This window comes from Tenrec ecaudatus, chromosome 3 (genome assembly GCF_050624435.1).
Source record: "Tenrec ecaudatus isolate mTenEca1 chromosome 3, mTenEca1.hap1, whole genome shotgun sequence".
NCBI classification, from domain to species: Eukaryota; Metazoa; Chordata; class Mammalia; order Afrosoricida; family Tenrecidae; genus Tenrec; species Tenrec ecaudatus.
In genome coordinates, this window is record NC_134532.1 from 127,809,985 (window position 1) to 127,829,629 (window position 19,645).

Below are 19,645 nucleotides of genomic sequence, written 5' to 3' on the forward strand. Positions count from 1 at the left end.
AAAATCACGCCGCACTGGGTCTTAGTTTCCTCATCTGTAAACAGCAACAACAACAACAAATATCTACATTGCTGAGAGGGCTAAATGAAGTAGTCTGGGTAAATTGTTTTACTTACAGTTCTTAAGAGTGTGCAAGACTATCTCATAAATGTCAAGTCATATTATGTAATGATACAAAATCTTTTTTAAAACAAAGCTGTTATGTATTCAACAATTATATACAGACTACATACAATTTCTTACTTCTACTGAGTCTTTGGGCATGGAAGATATAAATTTGGTTCCAAAGAATTATTTTCTACAGGATGATCTAGACAAATAAGTGTTTTGGATAATACTGCCAAGGATTTATTACCCTCAATCAGGTTTGCATCTACTGTTCAGAATCAGCAAACACAATAATTCTTAGTCCTATGTTGAAACCCAGGGTTGGCAAATATTTTCTGTAAAGGGATATGGAAGATTTTAGGCTTTGTGAGCCATGAGGCAGTTGCTGCAGCTACCCAACTGTCCTTTTGTATTGCAAAAGTAACCACAGACAATGTGTAAACAAGAGAGCATAGCTGTGCTCCAACCTAGCTGCAGAACCAGGAGGTGGGCCAGATGTGACTCAGGCTATATATAGTATGGCAACTCTGGTTAAATCCACGATTTTTGCTGCTGAGTTATTTGCTGTTGAGTACCCCCTAATTAATGTACAATGGGATGAAATGCTGACTGGTCGTGTACCATCCCCCTGATTGACTACAATTACATCAATGTAATTGACGGGTTTTTACTGGCTGACTTTTGGCAGTATGTTACCAAGCCTTTCTCCATGTCTTAGCCTGGAAGCTCCCCTGAAACCTGCTAAGCATCAAAGCAATGTGTAATCCTCCACTAACAACAGGAACAGGTGTGCAAGAGTCACATTTACTGGGAATCAAATTTCAGGTCTCTTTCATGAAAAGTAAGAATTCTACCACTAGGCCACCAAGCCTTGGTATAAATCATAATGACAAACTATTACATAAAGAATACAATCATTTTTAAAGCGATAAAGAAAGAAATCTAGATACCTTTACTTTCGTTTAAAAAATGTTTAGTGTTTTACTATCAGCATTAGAGAAAAATGAGAGAAAAGAAAAGCTTTCACACATGTGTACTAACGTCAGCCCTGAACAGCTTCCAGATAGAAATAAATCCCAATAAAAGAACATTTAAAAGAAAAGAAAGAAAGCAGTTAATAGTTACCTTAAAATTTATCCTATCTGGGAGTCATCACTCTAGGCAAAAATTTACCTGGTATATAAGGATAGAGACTCACACATTTATATACTTATACCCATGATTTAGCAATCGATATCTCTAGGCAGGCCTTTAAAGTAAAGGGACTGCTTAGCCAAAATGCAGGGAGCAGATGGCAAGAAAACATTAGATGAGACAAAATACATGCAACTGGTAGCAGTTTACTTAGTTATCTGAAATTTTAAAAATGGAACTAATAAATGTATCCATCTTAGCTAGACAAATCCAGTTATCTCAATTTATTGCTCCAGTGTAAAGCTTACAATGAAATTTGGTATGGTCGTAGAAGCAGTAATTTCCTTTCTCACCCCTATCTCCTTTAGACTTCAAACAAAAGATAGAATTTATATCCCCTTATAACTGAGATGCACATCACTCAGTCTTTGATCTAATCTGGTCTCACAAATATATCCAAGATGTCCTTGGACAAAAGCAAACAACAATAACAAACCAGATCTTTTCAATCCTCAGTCCATAATAAACACACTAAGCTTTTCTTCACTGTTAAAATGTATCATATACAAGAGGCAGAGCATGAGAAAGGGTCGTGTTAATTAAAATCTTTATAATCAATCTAAATTTCAAAATTGGAGTTCAGATACAAAGAAAACGTTACTTGAAAGAGACCTCTGCTGTCAATGGTCACCTAGTTTATCCTCCTCATCTAAAGGAAGGAACGCTTTTGATATCACTAAGAGTTTTGTTATTAGGTATCCTAAGTCAATTTTGACTCAGTATCTCCATGTGACCGAGTAGAGCTGTCCCATAGGATTTTCAAAGCTGTGACCTTTACAGAAGATAATTGCCAATCTTTCTTACCTTAGGCAGTTGGGTTGGTTCAGTCAACTTTATGACTTGCAGGCAAGGACTTTAACCATTGTATACCTGTACCACCCAGGGCCCTCTTAAGAAAATTCTCCTTAAATATATTCATTAATGTTCTCTTGTGATACATGAAAATGCAGGTATCAAATTAACGGGGTACAATCACCATGGGACTCTTGATAATTCTTTTCTCATATTCTAGTACTGCAATTGATAAAATGATGTCCACTTTAATTTGAATGATATTAACTTATACATTCTGAATGAAAAGGTATTTCTTTAAGTATAAAGTGTAACAACATAATTATTACTACTCATCCATGATGCTCATCATTTTACTGTTAAACCAGTCAGTTTGTTCCCTTCTAGGTAGCTATTCATTACACTCATGCGTTTCAAGCGCTGGGATATTATTTATTCAATAAGGAATCTTAGCGATTTGGGATATCCAGTTAAAAAGTGAAATACTACTAGTTCGGTGAGTATGTCACTGGAATGTAAGTGGATGTTTTTACTTTTCTCAGTAGAATTCCTAACTCTACAGATACATATAAAAATAAGAGTTAAAAAACCCCCCAAAACTTCTGTTTGTCAAAGGGGCACAATTAAGAATTATATATACATACAATCAAAGAAATCATGAAAGTGGTGTTATTTTAACATGTTACAAGAACTGCTAAGGAAAAACAAAGGGAAAATATTCAGACCAACTAGTCAATACTAACTAATGCAAAAATGTTTTAAATAGCTCTATGAAATAAAGTGAAAGTTTTCTACAGAAAATGATGACTTAAGTCTTAGCTAATATTGTATATAGCTGAATGATTTTTAATAAGTTGTTATATATTAAATATATATCTTTTATTATATATCACTATAGAAACCCTTATAGTTACAATGTATAATCTCTTTACATTTTATAACTTGATACATTATTTAAGAAACCTATAGATACATTCAACCAATTTTCTGGGCCATAGCTCTACCCACCTACTCACTACCTGCAAGTTGCTCCTGACTCATTGTAACCATATACAGCAGGGGAGAATGACTCTTGTGGGTTTCTGAGACTGTAGCATTTGACAAGAGAAGAAAGCCCCATCTTTCTCCCACTGAGAGGTTGATGGTTGTTTTGTTTTTTGAGATTGATGGTTTTAAACTAATGACCTTGCAGTTAGCAGTCCAACACGTACCTACTATGCCTTGAGGGATCCTGGTCATAAACCTGGCTTATCCAAATAAAGTAAAACTTTTCCAAGTCCAATAAATATAATCTTCGGCAGGGTTTCATGAAATGCACTCTTCTACCAGCATGTAAATTGCAGGCTATATTAGTACGTGGGAGAAAGATGAGGCTACCTTTGTCTGTAAAGATTTATAGTCTGGAAAATCCACTGCACCAGTTCTACTCTGTCCTATAATCTCCATGAATCACAACTGACTTGATGGCAATGAGTCTGTTTATTTTTTTTGAATACGAATTTAGACTATGACAGGAAAATATCCATATGGTAACAGGGAGCACCAGTTAATACGACTCTGATTCAAATTTATATACCAATCACTAATGCCAAAGAGGAAATATTTGAAAAGCTTAAAAGAATTTCATTAGATATATAATCGAGATGCTGTGATAATAACTGGTGATTGGAATGTGAAGTTGGAAACAAAGGAAGAGAAACTATTATGAAAACATGGTGGTGGTGGTAGAAATGAGACTGAAGATGGGATGGCATGGCAGAATTTTGTATGACCAACAACTTATTCATTGCAAATATCACTTCTCAATAACATATAAAATGACTACATAAATAAACCTTGTAGGACAGAAAACAAACGATATCTATAGAAAGACAAAAGGAAGAAACCCAGTATCAGGTGCCAACTGGGGAACTGACTATTGGGAAGCAAGTTTGAGCTAAAGGTGAAGAAAAAATGAAAATAAGTCCACAAGAGCTAATGTACAACCATGAGTATATCCCATCTGAATTTAGAGACCATTTCAAGAAGAGATTTAAGCCATTTAATACTAATGATGGAAGACCAGACAAATTGTGATGACATCAAGGACATCACATGTGAAGAAATCAAAAAAAGATCATTAAAAAGCCATGAAAACATAAAGTGACCAAAAGAAATGATGCATTAAAAGAGCTTAAGAGGCCATTTCAAAGGTCAGTTCAAGAAGGCAGAATAGTATTATAATGAAATTATAGTAGAATTAAAATGAAATATATAAAGCACTGGAGTTAGAAAACTAAAAGGAAAGAAAATGCACAGCATATATCGAGCTGAAAATACTGGAAAAAATTCAAGCCTCGAGTTGAAATACTGAAGGATTCAAACACTGTACTGCATTTAGCAAATCTGTACAAGACCTTTCAAGTGCTGACGAGCAAGGATGTCACTTGAAAAGGACATCCTGGTTGGTAGAGGGCTAGCAAAAAATAGGAAGACCCTTGACAAGATAACTTGACACAGAAATTGCAATAATGGACTCAAATATAACATTTGAGGGCTAGGCAGTGTGTGTTATTCTGTTCTGCATAAGGTCACTATGAGTCAGAACTGCACCGAGCCACCACACAGGCAACATATTGAGTGATGCGGGAATCACACACCCAACGAGGAAAGGAATACAGAGTCACTGTTTCATAAAGACCTGATTGCCATTCAACTGTTTCAGAATCAAGCACCAACTGCACTGAAGGCATTGGTGAAAAACTAGGCTACAGGCATTGATAGATTAACAAGTAAGATGTTTCAACAAAGACATTCTGAAGGCACTCTCTTGACCATGCCAAGAAATCTGGAGGGCAGCTGCCTCACCAAATGACTGGAAAAGATCCATATTTATGACAACTAAAAAGAAAAATCATCCAACAGAATGTCAACAACATAGAACAAAATCGCTGATAACACATCTCAGTAAAATTTTGCTCAAGATAATTACAAAATGACAAAAACATTACAACTACAGGGAACTGCCAGAAATCCAAACTGGATGTTGAAGATGTGGAATGTGGTATTATCATTGGTGATGTCAAATGGATCTTGGCTGAAACAACGGATACCAGAAAGACATTTATCTATGTTCTATTGATTATACAACAGCCCTTGACTGTGTGGATCAGAGAAAATTATGGGTAATATTGTGAAAAGTGAGGATTTCAAACATTTAGTTGTGCAATTGAGGAGCCTATACTTAGACCAAGAGGCAGTCATTCAACTAGAACAAAGGCATACCGTGTAGCTCAAAAACAGGAAAAGTGGGTGTCAGGGTTGTATCCTTTCAACATTTTTATTTAATCCGTATGCTGAGACATAATCTCAGAAGCTGGAAGAAGCATGGGGCATTAGGACGGAAGAAGGCTCATTAACTTGCAAAATGCAGATGACACAACCTTGCTTGCAGAGAGGGAAGACTTGAAGCATTTGCTGATGAAGTTCAAAGATTACAGCTTATATACACTAAAACTCTATATAAAGAAAAAAAATCCTCACAGGTGGGCTCAAAAGCAACATCATGGTAAACAGAGAAAAAATTGAAGTTGGCAAGAATTTCTTTTTACTTGGATCTACAGTCAAGCAGCAGTTAAAAAAGTCAAATAATATATTAGCAGATCAGCCATAAAGGATCTCTTTAACTTCTAAAAAAGCAAAGACTTTACTCTGAGGACTAAGGTATACTTAACCCATCATGGTATCACCTAAAATGCAAGTGAATGTTGTACAGCGAATAGGGAAGACTGATGAGGACCATTTCAACCTTGGCGTTAGAAAAGATTAATCACACTTTAAACAAGCAAATATTCTACCTTAAAGTTGGATTCTTGGAACTTTATCCAAATGCACTTCACCCTATTCCCACTGGTCCGAGACACTGTCTATCTCCTAATCGGGCCTTGTAATTTGATTCTGGATCTTCTTTGTACCTTTTTTTGGGGGGATGATTCCCAGGTCATTTATTGATGCTGTCTATACAACTTAATCTATAAAAATGGAAAAATAGGTGATCTCATATTTCTAATAGTCTCTCTTGGTTCCAGTGCTATGTTCCTATACACGAACAGTATTTTTGGGGAAAAGATACTTACCCATCATGCTGCATGCTATTAATTTTTTATATTATTAGAACTATATAATGTAGTACTATAGTATAGGAGTTATGGTGGTGTAGTGGTTTCGAGCTAGGCTGCCAGCAGTGTGAAACTAGTAGCCAGAAAGAAAAATGAGGATTTCTACTCCAGTAAAGAATTACCACAGAAACACAGGGGCAATTTTACCCTGTCCTTTAAGGTTGCTATGAGTCAGAATCGATTTGGTTTGGTTTGGTTTAGAGTTACAATACTGCTTGTGTTCGCAAACTTTCATACTATGTTGGTTTAATGCTTTAAGAAAAGGAATTATCGTTTCCTTATACCATTTTTGATTTTTTTCTTTTGAAATAGCACACTTCAGTGGTGTAATGGTTGCGCATTGTGCTGCTAACCACAAGATCAGCAATTCGAAACTCCCAATTGCAGCTTAGGAGCAAGATGTTCTACTCCCGAAAACAGTTACAGTCTCAGAAACTCACAGTTCTACCATGTCATATAGGATTGCTATGAGTTGGCATCGACTTGAAGGCAGTGAGTTTAGTTTTGGATTTTGTATTTCTATTTTTGTTCAATAACCATTATGGGAACTTCAAACTGGTTGCAAGAAAGAACAGTATCTTTAAAATGACAAAACACCCTTAAAATCATATGATGCTGATATTAAAATACTACAAGGTGACCTATCTACCTACTCATTGACACTTACCAAGAGCCTATCAATTGTGCCAAGTCTTGTTTAGGTCCTGCTAACAATGACTGGTAATACTGGGTCCCTGTCCTTAAGGCGATTTAAGAACATTAGTAAAATATACATATGGAAACAATTAAAATGAACATGATGCACATGATGTAAAAACGCCATCATTGACATTTTGTTGGCATACAGAGAAAGAATAGGAACTGTTTAAAGGGCTCCAGAAAGCACAGCAAAGGAGGGGATAAGGGAGCCCACAGGGGGAAGAGAAATTTGCCAGGGGGAGAAGGGGAAATGAAAGCATTTCACTTGGATAAAAGGGTGGTCTGTACAAAGCACAGAGATGTGTGCCTGAGGAACGATAGGAACACATGAACGTTACTGTGACTAGAGCACAGGGAGCAGAGGAGAACTGTTACAATAAGATTTGAGAAGGTTAGCAGGAGGCTGTAAGCCAGACGTTTTACCTGTGGGCAGAAGATAACAGAACACACTCTGGAGGCTGTAAGTCCTGTGAGGAGAATTGTTTTCACACGGCATTAATGTAGATTTTCAATGCTATTGTATGAGGAATAAAAGGATAGAAGCGTAGGCGTTCTTGAACACCCTTCCTATACCAGGCCCTTGGATATTCACCATCTACACCAATTTTACATGGGATATTATTTAGACCCTATTTCAATAAATGAAAAAACTGGAGTTCTTCCGAATAATTTATTTGATAACATCTCTAATCTTTTGCAGTTCATGTCCCATAGGGAAATTATCCTTATTTCTTGGGGTCACAACCACTCAAAAACTAGGTTCAAAGCACAGTGAGTCAGTTCTAGAGAGGCACTATTTACATTCTAATGAATCAATCATTCACATTTGGTACATAATTAAACTAAAATTAGAAAATGGACATATTGACAAGCTTTAATGACGTTTCCCAATTTTCAGACTGATAAAATATTAGTTGATATCATAATATTTATATATTTATTTGTATTTAATGAACTAAATTTACCTAATCTGGGATCCATAACCTAAACAAATTCTAGGGAAATATAACCCAGTGAATCATACCTTCTCCATAAAGGACAGCAGAGCATGTAGGAACAAAGATTTAAATTTTCACCATTAAATTTACAGATTTTGTAAATACTTCTTTAATTACTAGTTATATAAATATAAAAGCTTTGCATATAAAAATGTGACATACAAATAAAACAATTCACTTACTGGTTTAAGAGTACAAAGCTAATTCTGAAAAATAACCCCTAAAGATCAGTTTTTCATATGAATTTTTAGATTCAAGTCGACATTTCTAAGGGGATTACAGCATCTTAAAAAGAATTACCAAAGACACGGGGCAAGTAGGAAGTAGCATTGGGAGCTTACATAAACCTAAGCCTGGGTTCTTACTCCTTTGTATTTTAATGCTTTAATTCAGACTGAACTTTTGAACATTTTGCATTCTAAATGTTTAGCTCTTTGTCAGTCACTGGCAAGCTTGTGTGTGTTAAACTATATGCCTGAGAAAAAGATGATCATCCAACCTAAAGCCTAATGCTGTGAAAACACACATCTAGTTCCTATTTATCGACTGATATAGCATGACTGTGCTCTTGACAGACGTCTGGGTAACACAGGCTATTCAATACCACCACAGGCAAAATTATCTAAGGTTTAAAGTCAGAACTTCAGGGGAGGTAACGGAAATCTATGGCACACTCAGAATACATTGGTAAGTCTTAAAATTTCAACTAGCCCTTTCAATGCATTATTATTAATATTTTTGGTCTATCTTCAAAACAAACAAAACAAAACAAAAAACTATAGTGTATAGTAAGAAATACCCTTAACCTTCTTACCCAAATTTTTAGTGTGTATATATATACATATTTATGTATACTCATCTATAGATAGATTTGAATAAAACTTTCACAAACTAATAACCAACCAACAACTAATCAGTTGCTGTCAGGTTGGCTCTGATTCATGGAGAACACATGTGTGTCGGTGAGACTGTGCCACTGTGAAACAGAAAAATCGGTGTTTTTATGAGAATGTGAATGTTTTGTGCTGTTAAAGTACTGCTCATGCAAAACTCACTTATATTTTCTGGAAAAAGATAATATTTTAAATACTATTAGCATCATCATTAGAGTTATTTGCCTGCTTTGATTATTGCAACAATTTAGACTCAGACAAAGAAGGATTTCATTGCCCTCTTGAGGTGATTTTGCTGTACTGCAATCTCCAGGAATCCCACATAAATGTGATTCACCACCCCAACCACACACACTAAGAGGTACTTTGATGATAAACTTTAAACATCCATAACTTGTACATATATTTTATGCCCTCCATTCAGCTTTATCTGATAAATTCAATCTTTTCCAAGGAAAACTATTTTAAGAAACAAACTGGTTCTAATTATAATACCAAAAGACTGTTCTGAAAGTTACTTTCTGTATTTTAATACAACGAACAGAATAATTACAGCAAATATTCACTACTAAACACAGAATTTAAATAAATGGAAATAATTCAAAATGGATGGGGCTGAGCTTTGTTGGCACTCTTTTTTAGACTGTAACAGGTGTCTTTGCAAAGTCAACCATGTAGTCTAGAAATCTCAGAGCCTGATACTTGGCTATTTTCTTTTCAAAATTAATAAATTATATTTCCTTTAAAACACTCTGTTGTGTTACGTGCTGTTGAGTCAGGTCAGAGCGACCTTATGCACAACATAAGGTTACTATGGGTCAGAACCAACTCAATGGCACCTAGCAACAATATGTACAAGAGAATGAAATATTGCCCATTTCTCACAATTGTTCTCGTTTGAACCCAGTGATGCAACCACTGTGCCAAGCCATCTTGTTGAAGGTCTTCCTCTTTTTGGCTACCCTGCCACCTAACCAAAATACATAAGACAAAATCTCACCGTCTTTCCCTTTATGAACTATTGTGGCGGTCCTTCTTCCAAGGCAGACTCGCTTGTTTGTGAAAGAGTCTATCACATATGAAATGACCTAGCTTCTTTCCCTAAGAACACTAATACTTCTAGCTTTTTTGTGGAATAAGCAACATGTAGCTGAAATGAAAAACTTTCTACAATATATTCTGAAATAAATTATGTGTAAACAATTTTTTTCTTAAAGGAAAATCATTTAAAATGAATTTATTTAGTGTCTCAACAAACCGTGTGTAAACATACAAAATGGATTTCTAACTTTACTATCTGAAAACCTCCTGGGACAATCCCACGACCACTGTCATTGAGATCAATTCCGACTATATAGAGTGTGCAAGTCACTGAATCTTTATAGGAGCAGATAGCTTTATCTTTTTCCCCTGGAGCAGCTGGAGGAGAAATGTAATATACAACGTGCTAGTTATTGAGAGACTATGTGCAGTGGGATCCTCAAGCTCACATTCTAGCTTTCGTAACTGAATGGGAGTGCCATTCACAGAAAGAAAATGATACTCTGATTTGGAGATGTTGCATTTAATGTGCCACTTGGGGACATGGAGTTCACTATATAGAGAAAGGCCTGTAAATGATCAAAGGCTAGGTGGTTAAAAAATAGGATGTGGGTTTATCCAAGGAGAGTATAAAAGTGAAAAAAGATGAAGACCAAGTTTATTGGTAACATTTAATTGCTGCATATATCTTCCTGCTGTATGAGACTTTGGCTAACTAATGATAAGTTTTATAAGATCATTTAGTCTTCCTTCAATTTGCAGATCAGAAACTAGGGTTATAAGAAGTTAAATGACTTTATTTAAAGTTTTCTATATGTAGAGGTAAATGAAAGAGTAAATTTCCAGATTGAGCCCAAGCCTTTCCATAAAACCATGCAAGTATTTTTTACTAGTATTGTATGCTTCTCTTCACGTAATCAAATCAAACCCAATGTTGCTGAGTCAGTTATGCTGACCCTGACTACTGAATTAAAGGTTGGTGTTTTGAACCCCCTCACTGACACAGCAGAACAAAGTTCTTGTGATCTGCTACCATAAAATTACAGGCATGAAAACCTCATGAAAAACTTCCCATTGTACCACATGGTGCCTCAACGACTCCATTCTTTTTCTCTACTGCCTCATAAATTTTTAGAAGGCAAGAACTGTAAGATCCTTTCTTGTAATTATTCAATGAAAGGACACATTTGTAATTATTGTTATTTTGCATCTTTTCAAAACTGAAAGAATGTATTAACAAGGATAACCCTCCAATAATACAGTTCCTTAAGAAATAGGACCCTGCATTTATTCTTCATACATGCTTTCGGAGTCTGCTGGGAAAAAGGGAATGCCCCATTCTATAATTATAATAGCACGTTCTGCTATTTATAGCATATACTTTTGTTGCTATTTTGTACTAATCACCAAAACTAACGTAATTATTTATATGGTAACATTTTGTGATGGGTAATGTTCTGTGTTAACTTAGCTAGGTTATGATTCCCAGTGATTTGGCAGACATTATGTAATAACCTTGTGACCTTGTGTGAGTAGCCAGTCTTTGAAAGGGGGGTTTCCTTGGGTGTGGTTTTTCCGGCCCCAGTGGATAAATGGATGTCCTGGCAAAGTTCTTTTGCTCTCTCAACCCTGCTCTCTTCTCACTGCTTGACCTCTGGATCCTGGGACATAATTCTGCTGAAATCTCCAGCCTGCCTGCTGACTTGAAGATTTTTTATTTACTTGTCATCCATATACTCATGAGCCATATAACCATGAGTCAGCCTGATACTTGGTCTGGGTCTGTAGATTTTGCTTCATCAGTCAGTGAGAGAGCCAGAGAAGTCTTCAGTCTCTCACATGACCTACTGATTTGGGACTCACCATCTCCCATGATTGTGTAAATAATTTCTTCAACAATTTTTCCATGAACGTGAACTTTTTGAAGCCAACCTTGTGTATGGTTTTCATAATCACACTTAAACAAAAAGGAAGAAAAAAGAAATTCCTTTAGAATACCTGATTGATTTGTTTGTTGCCAAACTGGTGACTTGGTAAGGTTGGTGGAAGTCACAGGCTTGAAGGCAGCAGCGGTCCTGAGGCTGGCCGACTCTGATCTGGAAGCAGGGGGCCTTTCCAGGCTCTCGGCACTGCTCGGTGAAGCCAGTTGCTGAGAAGGCTCCTGGATGTTGCTGCAGAGGGCAGAGGAGGCACTTCTGGTGATGTGGAAACATGAATTGGCAACAATCTTCCCCTGCCCCAAACCCATTACATTGTTAAGTTTAAAAAAGTTAATTGCTTTTTAAATAAGAAGTGTCAGACTGTATTCCTTTTATTCTTCAAAAATTCCTTTAAAAAGATATATCATAAGAAACTAAGCTTTGAAATATGTAATGAAGTGATACGTACTAAATCCCAACTAGTAAAAAGAAAGGAAAAAAGAAACTAAGCTATTGAAAAACTTATATAGTCAGTCAATCCCATTCATACAAGCAGATTTTATTAGTTTGTATCTATGTCAAAAGTCATGTAGTTAAATCAAATCATTAAACAATCCCTAATACACATCTATGAAGTGATATACATGCTCCTCACTCCTACGTTCTTCTAAGTATTCTGTGAACTAAGGTTCTCTGACATCTCATCAGTTACTTGTTCCCACTCTCATATTCATACAGATTTAAGCACCTATCCTACAGCGGACACTAATATGTACCATACCTCTGCCCTAATTAGACAAAACAACCATTACCTTTACCCGGACAATGTTATTTACTTACCAAGAGGTTTTCTCTGTTTTGTTTTAAAGTCTGGTTTATAAAACTGTGTGTATTACCAACACTCACTGAATTGATGCCAACTCATAAGACTCTGTAGGACAGGGAAGAACTGCCCCTGTGAGTTTCTGAGACAGCTAACTATTTCTGGGAGTAGAAAGCCCTATCTTTCTCTTACGTAGTAGCTAGGGGTTTTTGAAACGCTATCTTGCAGATTGCAGCCCAATACCTAACTATTAGGCAACCAATGCATGCTATTTATAATTACATATACTGCATATACTCGTGTATAAGGCAAGTTTTTCAGCACATTTTCTATGTAGTTTTTTTCTGGTAAAATTAGATGCCTCAGCTGATATTTGGGTCGACTTATACTCGAGTATATATGATACATTATTTCTAAAAATAAGAATGAGTTAGCTTAGGTAACAAAATATGTATTTTGGAATGATACAATAGCATGAGGATTTTTTCCTCTTAGGTGAAGTATAATAACAATAATAAATAATAATGCCTTTTTTATGACTTTCCAAATAAGTCAAGGTAGTAGTTGTTTAAGTAAGCCGTAAATGGAAACTCGATTCCTTTATTAATTGAACACATGAGACATTAATGACTTCTGCAAGATAATTAACATTAGTATACTGTTTCAGTAGAGATTCCAAAAGTAAATTTACTGCCATCCTGTCGATTCCGACTCAGAGTGAGCTTACAGGGCAGAGGAGAACTGCCTCTGTGACTTCAAATCTTTACAGGAGAAAGTGTAATGTGTAACCAACTAGACCAGTACCACGTCTCCATACAAGAATTCAAATCCAATCTTCCTCACTATATTGTCTGATAATACCTAATGTGATAAGCCCGATACTGCATATTCTTAGTAATACCTGCTGGCAAGATTGGCATCTGGGAACCTGGTTGATAAACATTTCCCTACAATGATCTATCACCACCTGTCTGTCAGTTGGTCACAGCGTTGTTTGCAAATAAAAACCTTATTATTTCATAATAGAATACTGTCTGACATGGTACTGGCAGTTGAACCCCCTCAGGTGGAAGGCATTATAAAAGAGGTGCAATAAGGGACTTAACAATGTTACTGTTAGTGTAGTTGTTAGGTGCCAATAGGTCAGTTCTGACTCCTAATGACCCAATGGCAAGACAGCAGGAAGCCATCGCCTCAATCAAAGAGATGTTGCAGAAGGAGCAGCCTTTTCATTCTGGTGCACATTCGGTTTCTGAGACTCAGAGCCAACTCCTGGGGAAACTCAAAACAAGTGTGGCTCTCAACCTTCTTAATGCCACAGTCCTTCAATACAGCTCATGCTGTGGTGACTCCCAACCATAAAATTATTTTCACTGCTACTTAATAACTCTAAGTTTGCTACTATTATGAATTGTAGTGTAAAATCTGATTGGCAGGATGTATTAGACAACTCCTGTGAAAGGGTCACTCGACCCCTAAGGGGGTTGCAACCCACAGGTTGAGAACTGCTGCAAATGATAGGAGTAGCTCTCACAGTACTTGTCCATGCACCCACTGTGGTGTTTTTGGGGTTTTTTTTTCCATCTTTAAAAGAGTGTTTATTAAAGGTCTTTACAGAACAACATCTACATTCCAGATCCAGTTGCCAAGGAGACCCTGTTAGACAGCAGACTGGCAGGGTGGAGTAGGATTTCAACCATGGGTTCCACAATGTTCACATGGTCATGCAGGGGCTTCTTAAGACCCATCTTACCACCTGGGTCCCAGGGCAGCATGATCTTCACTTTGATGCCCAGCACCCCCTCCCTGAGCAGCACGTGGTACACAGTCAAGTCAACCTAGTAGTTATAACAGGGTCCCTGCTGTGGATCATCAGGCCGTCTATGAACTTCATCGATGTAGCCCTCTGTGCTGGGAGGTTCCCAGACACTACAAGCTCTCTCTCCGTGACAGACCACAGCACGCCCTAGCTGGCCCTCTGCACCGTGAGCCCTTAGAGCAGTTTGCAGAGCAGACTCTGCCTGGGCAATGGTGAACAGGCCTCTTGTGGTCACCTTTTCAGCATAAAGCTCCACACTGCCTTCAGGGAAGCCGAATCTCCTCAGAATCGACAGCAGTCAACCCTCAGATCCACGACCCTTCTCACCAAGAACATTCTGTGTCCTGTCGTCTAGGATAATGATTTCTGTCCTGGTTGGTATAATTCAAACTGCAACTCCAGAGTAGCCATCTTCAGCTAGCTCCCGAGTGAGAAACTCATTCAACTCAGCTTTGAAAATGCCTTCAGTGACAAACTTCCTCTTCTTGGAACTTTGCACCCTCATCTTTTGCTCTAGCCACTGCTGAGGCACTGTGACTCATTGTGAACACCTTCTTTGTTGCTCAGAGGCTGTCAGTTTGGTATCTACTTGGTACAGGGTTCTTAGAGACTATCCGCTAAGAGAACACTAGGCACTGAGTCGTTAACAAGCTTCCCTGGTAGAAAGTGCACTATACACATTTTGCTACAACTCATTGCTATTGGAATTACACACATCCTGTGTTAACTCCACTGCACAGACTCTTGGGAGCGCACACCTTGTTTCTCCAGACTTTATCCAATACCATTTCCTTTTGCTGACTTTGCTTTGTATTCTTTTACTGTAATAACTCTTATTTGTGAGTATCTACACACTGAGTCCTTTTTCTAAATCATCAAGCCTGGCTTTGCTCTTGGGCACCAATAACACTCAACAATAAAAACAAACAAACAAAATAGTTAGGGTACTTTAATATTATTAAAAATTTGTTCCCCACTTCTGTCAACTGAAATCCAAGTGTAACAGAGCCACTACCTTGGAAAAAATTTTTTTTCATCCATTTAATAAAATGTAAATCCTGCTTGCTATTAACATATACCAGGTAACAAAGAGTTTAGGCACGTTTTAAGCTTTTATCATATAAAATGGAAGACCACTTACTTAATGGCAATATTGGATTCAAATGTCAGTAAAAAAGATATAATAAAATATTAATGGAGGCAGTTCAATCATTATAGCATGGTAGTATGAGCACTTTAAAAATTTTTGCTATGAGCACATTTTATTTATCCTCTAAGCCTCAGTTTCCTAAGCGTTAAAATACTGTGATTATAAGATTTCCATGGGGATTAAGAAATGGAATAATGTAACTACAAAAGTACAAGCAGCATAAGACAAAATAGGTAATAGGATCCCCATAAAAATGACAACTTTTGCTCAAAAAACAAATTTATCAACAAAATGAAGAGACAGCTACAGACTGGGAGATCTGGGGCGTTCATATATCTGATAAGGGTTTAAGATCCAAAATATATCAAGGATTCCTATAACCTACCAATTAAACAGTGACAAAAGACTTGACATTCACTAAAGAGAATATATAAAGGACCAGTAAGCACATTAAAAGACAGTCATTAAAACAAAACCAACCAAAATAACCCATGACAAATAAAAACTGTCAAGGGGATTCTAACTAACAGTGAAACACAGGACAGACTAAACGTCCCTGCAGTTTCCAAGGTTGTAAATCTTTATGGAAGAAGACTCTTCTCTGAGTGACTAGTGAGCTTGAAATGTTGGCCTTCTGGCCAGCAGCTGTGAAACCACTGCTCAGTGCCTTTCATTAGGCATTAAAACCAAAAACCAAACTCACTGCCATCAAGTCAATTCTGATTCAGTGACCACGTAGGACAGAGCAGAACTGCTCCCTCCATAGAGCTTCAGGGGGGTAGATACCCTCATTTTTCTCCCTTGGGGTAACCCATGGGTTTGAATCATTTGTGGTTATCAGTCTAGCACCTGACCCACAGGGAGCCAAAAGAATGTGAAGAAACTTGAACCTTCATCTACTGTTGACAGAATGCAAAATGATACAACCTTCATGGAAAATAACTGAGATGTTTCTCAACAAGGTTGAATACAGAGGAGGAAGGGGGAATCGATTGTAATGATCGGAGCTTCAAAAAGTTAGTGGAAAATGGAAAAGATAATTGAATTTTTCAATGGACTTTTCAAAGCCCCTATGAGCATATGATGGAAATGCACGTAGTCATAAACAGAAGGAAACTTCTAATAATTATTTTTTAGTAAGCTTATTTTCTAGTTTTTAATTTTGTGTAATAATTTTGGCAAAATTTTTAGACTTGAGAAACAAACTAATTGGAGTGTTCCAACCCTTTCCAGATACAGTGAACATTGAGATGCCTGTACTTAAAAATTCTAAGATAGTAACCAATAAAAAAAACAATTACATGTAGTTCCCAACTTGTGAGAGAGCTCTATTTCAATGACTCTATCACAAATTGGTTCTGACCTAAGTTTGTATACCTCATTTTTTTGTTTTAAATTTTCATTATAGTTGCCTTTTATTAGCAGTATCTTTATAACCTGATCTTTTTCTTTTGGAGTTGCCATGAGAATGATAACAGCAATAAACAGTAACAGGCACTGTATTCAACACCGTTGCACCTAACAAAGAGATGTACAGAAACCAAGGGTTCCAAGTGCAGCTCATTGCAACTTGAAGACGTGATACATTAGGGACTACCTATATCTAATTATTTTTCAGTTTTTAATTTGCTCTAATTAAATATTTAATTATTCAAGGAATACCACATCCATGCAATACAATAGGTCTATTGTACTTTAAATGTTTGTGTAACTCGTAATTTCATAGCAAACATCAATTGTGCTAATAAGAGACCCCACAAAGGATTAAAAGATGAATTGATAATCACACAAAACAACATGCTTGTGCTTATTAGCACTGCATGGACGTATTACAGTTAACACGAAATGCGGCACAGATCAGTGATAAAACTATTTTCTCTGCTGGCCTGTTAGCATAGTGGTTAAATGTTAGTGAAAGCAGTATCTTTAACTGCAAGTAATTCCTTGCCATATTCTCTCCCAAAGTACCTTGTTTTCATAATTTGGATAGAGCTGGTGGATTTCCTTGAAGACTGAAGATACGAGAATGCTACAGGCATGGGAACCGGACTAATGCAGAATGCATCCAGTAGAGAATTAGTGTTTTCAAGACTGAAGGGCCTGGCGAGCATTTAGAAAGAATTTTAAGTCTAAAAATCCTATTCTTAATTACCAAAAAGCATTTTCATTGTCTATAAGTTGAGGAGTTTTCTTTGAATGAGTGCAATAAGTAAACAAATGAGTAAGAGAGGACCAAAGCAGTAGAAAGAGCTAAGAGCCTTTTATATAGTTTTACTAGTTAATATAGCATGGATTCAACTTCACCAAAATTGATTAAAAGAATCACTTATAAAAATTTAAAGCTGTAAAAACATTTAGAATTTATATATATATATATATCCATCAAACATGCATGCTGGGGTTTAGATCACATTCAAATATAATTAGGTTCTGGGGAAAAAGAAATCTAATAAAAATTTAAAGCATCTATTTACTTATAGTTGATCCTAGTCCAGATATATTTTTATATAAAGGAAAACTGCAAAACCAAACTAAACCACAAAGAACCAAAAAGTCAGTAGGCACACAATGTGCACTAATTCATGCAACTAAGAAGTATCATAAATAAATGGTAGTAATGAATTTTTACTGTTTTCTACTTTATAGAAAACAGTAAAAAATCTGAATTAATGGGATTTAGTCACAACTAGATAAAAAACCCATGATAGAATTTAAGAGAAAGTCACTGGGTTGGTGCAAAGGGTTAAGTACTCAACTACTCCATGAAGCACTGGGAGTGTGAATGCATCCAGATAGGCCTGGTGATGTCCTTCTGAAAGGTCGCAGCCTTGACAAACCCCATGCCCCATCCGTGGAGTTTTTTAATAGACTCAATAACAACTATCAAAAACCACAAATAAGATTAAAAAGCCACAAATAAAATTAAGAGCTCACAACACATTTTTCAGATGGTTATGTTTTCTTTTAGGTGATTTGTAAGACAGTAAAGAGAGTTGGTGTCACATTCAGACAGTGCAGATGCAGTTCTACCTTGTCTTTGCAGCAAGAACAGCAGATACAGTAGCAGCTGCGCAGCTCATAACTGCCGTACTAAATCTAGCAGGAGAAGAGAAGGTAGAAAAGTTTCCAAGACCTTCCAAAGGCCTTCTCACCACATTTCCTGTTGAAGTGCTTGAATTAATATATAAGGAAAGAAAAACAGAAGAGAGGGACGAAATGGCAAGTGAGAAATGACAGCATAATAAAGACAAGACAGCAACTGTCAACCTATATTAATACCTACCCATCATAAAGGTATGAAACATCAGAGGTAATAGGAGCTGAAGTCATTACTTACTACTGCAATAGTCCTCAGAAATTACAATTTGATGTATACTCCTCAAAACAGAACAGAAAAAATGAAACAGATGTTTCTGATAAACACTTCTGAATGTCTCCAAATTCGCTGCTTCTAATCCTACTGAACATTGCCACTATCTTCTAACACGATTGAGATCGATTTACTAATGATTCAAAGTACTTCACAGAGAAAGAAGGAAAGTTATGTTGATTTTTTTTTCAAAAAGTGTCTACAGAGTTTTATTGTAGAGATGATACATACTGAGAGTCTACCCTCTTAGTGACATGCTTTCAGAAGCAGCAGGTACAACTGGCTGACTATTTAAAAGCAGCAATACATAATATAAACAAAAAATGCTTAAAATACTAGAGTAATAGTATTTGAGGAGGGCAAAAATCATTACAAAAACAAATAGCAGTAATAGATATTAAGAGTAAAGCCACCCCTGCTGATGTCCCATATTTCTATTTCCAGTTATCTCTGTGGCTGATAATAATTCCTAGGATAAAAATTTTATCTTCATGATGCTCATTATTTAAAATAACAATTATTTTCCTTTGGTCTTTTAGCGTAGTAATGTGAAGTCAAGAGAAGTGAAATTCATGCACAAGAGTATTCCATCATTTCCAATTTGTGCTGGGTATATCAAATTGGATTGAGCATGTCTTAATAAGCAAAATAGAGTCTAAAAGGCAGAAGGTCAAACTTAAAG

At 36.5% G+C, this 19,645-nt stretch overlaps 1 protein-coding gene and 1 pseudogene across 4 annotated transcripts in view; both read right to left on the bottom strand.

Moving 5' to 3' along the window:
- PDLIM5 (PDZ and LIM domain 5) overlaps positions 1-19,645 on the bottom strand; it is a 215,229-nt gene that overhangs the window by 48,027 nt on the left and 147,557 nt on the right. For all 4 annotated transcript variants that reach the window (XM_075544009.1, XM_075544008.1, XM_075544007.1 and 1 more), the window contains one exon: positions 11,881-12,053. In XM_075544009.1, the coding sequence (XP_075400124.1) occupies positions 11,881-12,053 (173 nt within the window). The remainder of the gene's footprint in view (positions 1-11,880; positions 12,054-19,645) is intronic.
- LOC142443079 (small ribosomal subunit protein uS3-like) lies at positions 14,250-15,825 on the bottom strand (annotated as a pseudogene).